Genomic DNA, 8,138 nt, shown 5'->3' with positions numbered 1-8,138 from the left:
AACATGTTATGTGCTTTTGGGGAAAGAGTATAGAAAATAATTTTAAGTGAAAAAGATGAAGACAACATAGTGAATGCAAAATCAAAAATTGGAGCTCTTTTTCTGTTGTGTAAAATGTTCATTCAGGGTGGTTTTTTTTTTTTCTTTACAGTTGCTCAAATTCATAATAAAATAGGAGACAGTTCCTAGTTTGGAAACAGTCTTACTTCCCAATTCTTCCTGAGCCAGGTCTTTAAACAATGCCATTTCATCATTTTCCTGTAGGTTAATTCTTAGGACATCATAATAGCTCTTTTCAAATATAAAAAAAAAAGAGCTTTCAAAGTTAGTAAACCAATAAAGAGTTCCTGTTTTTCACATCTCTCAAAGGGTGGAACCCGCAGCCACTAGGAGAAGAAGGAAGTGAAAAGATGTTAAATACTGAGCACAGCCCTCCCCGGTCAGCCTAGAGGTCTGGCTTCCCGGTCAACATGAAGGCTCTCCTTCTTCTGGGGCTTCTCCTGCTTTCCGTCACCGTCCAGGGCAAGATCTTTGAAAGGTGTGACCTGGCCAGAACTCTGAAAAGACTTGGGCTGGCTGGCTTTAAAGGTGTCAGCCTGGCAAACTGTAAGTTAACTCTTCTTCATCCTTCCAAATAGTTAGCCTGGTGTGGGACAGATAGAGGATGAATAGTAATAAAGAGGCTTTGAATGAATGGACTTCTTTTATTTCTTTTGAGGGTCAATGGTTCAAAATATCAGCTTGTTTCTTTAGAATCAGATATGCCAGATGAAGGAATGAGGGCATGGGAGGGCAAAATTCTCTGCCATTCTAGGGATACCAGGACCCATTGTGCTCTTCTGGAGCTGCTAAATTTGTTTGTTGCCTCAGACTCGGTGGCACGTGTAGGCTGACTGAAAGGTCTATCTGAGCACCCGGACTATCTGTCAAGTCCTGGGTCTTTGACGCCAGGCATTTTCTGTTTGGAACTTGGTTCCAATGGTAATGAGCCTAGAGCAATGAGTATTTTTCTCTGCCATGACATGGGATTTTTAACAGCAAAGTTTTAAAACCCTATGTTGAACTCTCAGTGCAGGGGCAGTAGGAACCTATTTCCCCTTGATTACTGTTTATATAAGGATCCCTGAAATGCAGCTTGTAATAGTGTTTTATTATTCTTTTTTTTTTTTTTAAGATTTTATTTATTTGTCAGAGAGAGAAAGAGAGAGAGGGCGCACACGCAGGGAGGGAGGCAGGCTCCTCGCTGAGCAGGGAACCCCATGCAGGACTCAATCCCAGGACCCTGGGATCACGACCTGAGCCCCAGGCAGACGCTTAACCTACTGAGCCATTCAGGCGTCCCTATTCTTACTCAGTATAGTTTATTAACTATTTTTCACTTTCTTCCACTTAATTCAAGATATGTCTGAGTAAAAGTTACTTTATATTTTAGTTCACATTTATCAATGTGATCACTGTATTTTTGAGGTTGAATTCAAACATTTCCTCTTGGTAACTGCTTTTGAATGAACGAGTGGATAGATGGATGAAATAGTCTTTCCTGTTTATATCTCTTGTTTTTCAGATTCTGATTTGATAAGTAAATTCACCTTTAGGTATCTTAAGAAAATTTATTTCTCCCAGAAAATTCTTATTTTTCCTAATAAAAAGCATTTTTTCCATCAGCGTATGTATGTATCTGCTATTAATTATAAGATCCACTCAACAACTCTGTTGATTTTTCCATTCTAGGATAAATCTTGCCTGAGGATGGGAGCAGGGGAAGGGTAATGACAATGGAAGAAACAGCTATTTTAATATTTTAAAAATACGTTATCTAGTTCATTAGTATTACAAAATGATTTGCAAACAAAAGGATTCTCACTAAAGTGTTAAAATATATTTGGGGGCCCCTGGCTGGCTCAGCCAGTGGAGCATGCAACTCTTGATCTCAGGGTTGTAAGTTCAAGCCCCATGTTGGGTGTAGAGATTACTTAAAAAAATAAAATCTTAAATATATATATATATTTATATTTATAAGGAAAAGACACTTTTACACTTATAAAGTAAGTCATTAATAAAATAGAATAGCAAAATAGAACTGATTATGGTATGTGAAATACATCATGTGGTGTTGATGTTTCTTACTAAAAATAAGTTTTTTTCAGGGATGTGTTTGGCCAAATGGGAAAGTAATTATAACACAAAGGCTACAAACTACAATCCCGGAAGCAGAAGCACCGATTATGGGATATTTCAGATCAATAGCCGTTACTGGTGTAATGATGGCAAAACGCCCAGAGCCGTGAACGCCTGTCACATACCCTGCAGCGGTAAGAAAGACGATGTTTAAGCGGCGGCACAGGACTCATCTAGTCATACTTACGAGAGCAGGGGTTCCGTACAAATTAAAGAGTCTTGAAAGGTTCATCAGGGACCTAGAAAAACTCTATTTCAGTGCCTAGAAACTCTTTATGATCATCCTCATAATTCCCTAAGAAATTAAAGAGCTGATGATGACATCATAAAAAGTTCAAGTTTTCTAATGTAATCTAAAATGATCTATTAATTTATCATAAATGAACATATTGATGCTTTGTCGAAAACCATGCCATTTCTCCCACTTTCTTTGGGGAGGCTTAGGGATAATTTGGTTGTGGGGCCCTTTTCTAAAAATTGTTTTTACTTTTTATTTTGAAATGTCCTAAATATATAGAAATTTCGAGACTAAACAGCCATATGCTCATCACATACTTTAATAGTTGTTAACACTTTTTCAGTTTTACTTTTTTTACGTGTATTTTTTTCTTTTTGCTGAGTGATTTTAAAGTGAATTAGAAACATGATGACTTTTCATTTCTCAACTCTTTAGTTTGTCTCCTCAGAAAATCCAGTTCTTATATAATTATTGTTATACCTAACAAGTTATTTTATGGATTTGTTTAATTGGGGTGAAACAAATATTCTATTGAACTCATATAAAAGATAGAAATAACATGTGGAATATTCAGTGTATAAAATACTGGAGAAGTATTGTAAAATTGATATTGTTAAATCTTTTAATGTTAAACTTACTAATAGACAAGATTAGTCTTAGAATACATTTTGCATCCAGCTAATTTATTTTTAATTTATTTTTTTAATCTTTTATTATATAATAAAATGTGGCCATTGAATAAAAATCCTTACTCCCCAGAGATTTATGACCACTGGTAACTTTTGGTGTATATTCTTCCACAATATGTATCAATCATGTATATGAATGTAAAGCCATATCATGCACAAATGTACCTACATACAAACATGTAAGCAATGTGCATTAAGAAAAATGATGTTGTACTATTTTTACTGCTTTACAGCTTGCTCTTTATCACACAAAATTATTTCTATGTCAACAAATACAGATCTGTATTATTTTTAAAGGATGGAAAGAATTCCACATATAAATATTCTATAACTTACTAGTCCAACTCTTATTGGTAAGCACTTAGGTTATTCTGCTTTTCCCCCTTTGTGAAATGCTATGAAATATCTTGTGCATATATGTTTAGGTACATTTTTATTATTTCTTTAGGATAGATTTCTGGTGGCAGAACTGCTGATTAAAAAATTGCTAGTCTGTGTTTGGTTTTTTTTGTTTGTTTATTTGTTTGTTTTTTACAGTGCCTAGAAAAAAGAGAACCTTCTGTCACATTAGTTAACAATTCCAGAGCTTTCCATGACTTTGGTAAATGAGAAACAGAATGCTTTATCTCATGCCAAATGGGATAGAATGAAGAAAAATTTTCCCCCAACATTCACAGATAAACGGACTCTTAGAAAATAATTTTATGTTCTTTCATCCTCCTAAGAGAATAAAGCTGACTAAATCTAAACTTAAAATGAAATTTCTATGGAAGCTGTTTTCATTCCTCACCACCTCTTTTTCAGATTTGCTGAAAGATGACATCACTCAAGCTGTAGCATGTGCAAAGAGGGTCGTCAGTGATCCAAATGGCATTCGCGCATGGTACGTTTAAGCATTAAGGTGGGGTAGGGGGCGCCTGGGTGGCTCAGTTTGAGCGTCCGACTCTTGATTTCACTCAGGTCATGATCTCGGGGTCCTGGGATGGTGCCCCACGTTGGGCTCTGCACTGGGCATGGAGCCTACTGAAGATTCTCTCTCTCCCTCTGCCCTTCCCCCCAGGCCCCCCCTCCTTCAAAAGATTTAAAAAATAATAATAAATTGAACATAATAATAAAAAAATTAATTTAAAAAAGAATAAATAAATAAAAGGGGACAGCTATTTTGCCCTAGTGTTAAGAGAGAAGTGAAAGATTTTCAAAGACCAAAGTATGCTACTGAGAACTGAATGTTGCAGCTTTAGCCTTACCCTAAACAATGAGTTACATAGAAACAACCTGTTTCATCTGATTTAGAATCTTACTCTTTTCCCCTTCAATTTATTTTAGAGGATTTCTAGAGTTTTTAAGATTCTCAACATTCTACCAGTTCCTTGTCTTATCTTGAAATTGCTTTTGGAGTTAAGTAAATGTGGAAAGCACTTTGCAATTACTATTGTAGAATGCATAGATCAACGTTCACGTTCCTGGGCTTTGGGGGGTTCCTGGGCTTTGGGGGGAAGTGACATACTTGGGTGTACATATCTCCATTTAATAAATAGCAAATACCTCAATCTATCTGCAGCCTGTCGTCCATTTACCGGTAAAACATTCTGTTCTCCCAGAGGATTTGAAGTGTGTCTATTACAATGAAGCTATATTTTGACCTTATCAGTGTTTGTTTCGCTTTTCTCTACAGGGTGGCATGGAGAGCACACTGTGAAAACCAAGACGTCTCTCAGTATGTTCGGAATTGTGGAGTGTAACTGTGGAGTTTTCCTTCTGCAGCTCATTCTATCTCTTTTTCATATTAAGGGAGTACTGGTTGCGTGAAAGGTCACATTACCATTCTTTCAAATAACACTTTTACACAAGCAGGAACAGAATATGGTCTTTCTTCTAAAAGTCTTCATGTTTACAAAATGTGTTTGATAGCCTGTAACATTTTTCAGTTTGCTAATAGAATAATGCTGGTGAAAACTTATCTAAAGTCTTGCCTATCAAATACATCTCCAATATAGTCAGTTCTTAAAGAAATAACCCCAACTTAATCTTTAGTACTCCCCAATATTTTATAAAAATGTAACAAAATATCTTAAAAACAAACTGATCTTAGGCAAAATCCTAGCTGAATAGGCATCTGTTCAGTCCTCTCCAAAAACAGTAAAAAAAAAAATTAAAAAAAAACACAAACAAAAAAACCCCTACAAAACAAACAAAAAAACCACTCTCTGTTGGGCAATATAAAGTTTAAAAAGTTTAAAAAGGAGCAGAATGCCAAATGGCTAAAAATGACGACAGCCTGAATTAAGAATTTTGCTTTTCTAAACTATGACCTTGGTTTAAATATTTTCTCAGAAATGTTGCTTTCATACTGCTTTAAAAATAAATTGACAGTTTATATGTCAATCTATTTTGGCCCTTTAAAGAACTCTTCTATGCATCTTTCTGATCATGAAGGAATATAAAGAAGGATTGGATGAGCTGTTGTTGTTCTTTGATCTTATTAACTTAGATTCATGCATTATGACTAAATCTTGAGGCAAATGACTTTGCAAGTATTGAAATAATTGCTGATTAACCAAAGGTGTGAAATTATGCATGTTATAAAAATAATACAAACATTATCATTAAAGGCTTTGCAACTCATAACTTGTCTTTCTTTGTTTAGACCCAACTAGTGTCTATGAAGAAAAAAATATGTATATTCAAAAAAGAATTATTTGGGGGCTCAGTCGTTAGGCGTCTGCCTTCGGCTCGGTCCTAATCCCAGGGTCCTGGGATCGGGCCCCACATTGGGCTCCCTGCTCCGCAGGAAGCCTGCTTCTCCCTCTCCCACTCCCCCTGCTTGTGTTCCCTCTCTTGCTGTGTCTCTCTCTGTCAAATAAATAAATAAATAATCTTTAAAAAAATAATTTGGTATTCTTAATATATTCTATATCTTTACCTGTACCCAAACAGCTGGATATTGCTGGAGAAAAATCCACAAGCATTCTGACAGATCTCACTTTGATAACCACAGATCTTACATGGGCCCTCAGTCTGCATGGCCATCCGAGTCACTTCTCTGCACTCCTTCTGTGTTAGTGTCCCCACTCTCCAAAATGACTATTACTATTTTAGTTCTCTTCCTCTCTTCAAAGCCCCAGCACACACATCCAACCATTCACTTTTCACCCTCTCTGTTCTCAGTAGATGACCTGACCTCACATTACACTGAGAAAATAGAAGCAAGCTCATACGAAATTCTCCCCTCCTTGCCACTATAACAGCGATCACACCTTCCCCTGGGCCCATCCTCTCTTCCTCCGCTCCTGCCAATGGCAGGGTCTCCACATGCAATCTCGGATTGCATCCGTCTCATGACTCCAAGTTAGCAGAGTGTTTCCTGCATCCTGAGTTACTCTCTCTTTGCTGGATATCCCCTGGCATTGTACAAAATGTCCTGGTAACCTTGCAAAGATTCTTGCAATTCAAAGACTTTGCAATTCGAGTGATCTCTGTTTATCTCACTGGATCTTTCAGTAGCACTTGACCAAGTGAACCACTTCATACTTCTGGAAAGCTTTTTCCCCCTCAGCTTCTCCTCCTTCTCCTCGTTCACATCCCTCCTCATGGATTGCCCCTTGACCGGCCTTTCCTCTGTTATGTAGTTCCTAACTGAGGGAATGCTCCAGCACTCAAGCCTACAGCCATTTGATAGACTACATATTTTACTTACTTCTTTATTTGTCTCTCCTTGCTGAAATATAACTTCTAAAAATAATAGATTTTTCCCACTTTTTAAAGACATTTAAATAGCTCAATTTTCCCCAGAATTTACATGTACAGTACAAAGGCCTTAATTTTTCTGAACAGTTTGAGAGTAAATTGGTGCCCATGTGGCCCTGAATCCTTCAGTGTGTGATTCCCACATAACCTCAAAACATCACCCAGATCCGGAAGCTAACACTGATACATTATTACCACCTACTCTTTAGAGCCCATTCAATTTCATCAATTGTCCCTGTAAGTTCTTCACAATAGAAAGATCTAATTCAGAATTATGTGCTGTATTTTGTTGCCATTTTTTTTTTTTTTTTTAGTTTTCTTCAATCTGGATCATTTCTTCAGTTTTTTCCTTTGATTTTCACAACTTAACAATTTTGAAGACCACAGACCAGTTATGTTGCAAAATGTCTTAAAGTTGTTTTGCTGTTCTCTTGATTAGATTAGGTTGTGCATCTTTGGCAAAAATACCACAGAAGTGATGCTGTGCTGTTCCCATTGTACCCTCTCGGGTGGCACACAGTTTTGAAATGTTCTGTTACTGATGATGTTTACTTTGGTCATTTGATCAAGTGACCTCTACTGTGAAGTATTTGGGAAGGGATAAGGTGCTTTAAGACTGTTCCTTAGCAAGTTTTCAATTCATGCATTTATTTATTATATCAATATGGACCCATGACTTCCTATTTTATTCAAATTACAATCCATTACTACCATTTATTTTTATGTTCACATTGTCCGTAATTTGGCTAGTAGAGCTTCTCTGTAAGCTAGCTTCTGCATCATTTTGACATGTCCTCATATTTCTTGAGCACTTTTTTGTTTTCTGGCACAGGATGGTCTAAGACTCACCTTGTTCTTCCCCTGCCCCAGCCCTGGAATCAGCCAGTTCTCCAAAGAGCACTGATTCGGCAGAGTGGACAATGGTACATATGCACGTATATATGTATGTATTTATTTACATCTATTTATTTTAGAGAGAGAGAGAGAGAGTGTGTGCATGGAGGGGCAGAGGGAGAGGGAGAAGAATCTCCAGCAGACTCCCCGCTGAGTGTGGAGCCCAATGCAGGGCTCAATCTCATGACCCTGAGATCATGACCTGAGCTGAAATCAAGAGTCCGATGCTCAACCGACTGAGCCACCCAGGCGCCCCTGGACAATGGTATTTGAAAAACAAGATCTAGGCACTAGAGTGTCACTGATTCCAGGCCCCACCAGTGGACAGAATTAAAGGTTATATGTATTTACACAGTATTTGTCACTGTATCTATTTATATTGAATTCATATC

At 37.2% G+C, this 8,138-nt stretch overlaps 1 protein-coding gene across 1 annotated transcript; it reads left to right on the top strand.

Moving 5' to 3' along the window:
- The first annotated feature begins 387 nt into the window (after positions 1 to 387).
- LYZ (lysozyme) lies at positions 388 to 5,730 on the top strand. Its single transcript, XM_032420589.1, has 4 exons — positions 388 to 606; positions 2,148 to 2,312; positions 3,910 to 3,988; positions 4,781 to 5,730. Exons 1-4 carry the CDS (start codon positions 471 to 473, stop codon positions 4,845 to 4,847), a joined length of 447 nt encoding a protein of 148 aa, XP_032276480.1. The 5' UTR covers positions 388 to 470; the 3' UTR covers positions 4,848 to 5,730.
- Positions 5,731 to 8,138: the final 2,408 nt, after the last annotated feature.

Source organism: Phoca vitulina, unplaced genomic scaffold (assembly GCF_004348235.1).
Source record: "Phoca vitulina isolate PV1807 unplaced genomic scaffold, GSC_HSeal_1.0 scaffold23, whole genome shotgun sequence".
Classification (NCBI taxonomy): Eukaryota; Metazoa; Chordata; class Mammalia; order Carnivora; family Phocidae; genus Phoca; species Phoca vitulina.
Note: the sequence above shows the minus strand (reverse complement) of the source record. Positions and strands in the feature narration are given on the sequence as shown.

Excerpts from the sequence above, each read along its gene's own strand:
- LYZ (XM_032420589.1), top strand. The coding sequence starts at position 471 with ATGAAGGCTCTCCTTCTTCTGGGGCTTCTCCTGCTTTCCGTCACCGTC. Across the intron at positions 2,313-3,909 it reads CTGTCACATACCCTGCAGCG|ATTTGCTGAAAGATGACATC; the intron begins GTAAGAAAGACG and ends CCTCTTTTTCAG. Across the intron at positions 3,989-4,780 it reads CCAAATGGCATTCGCGCATG|GGTGGCATGGAGAGCACACT; the intron begins GTACGTTTAAGC and ends TTTTCTCTACAG.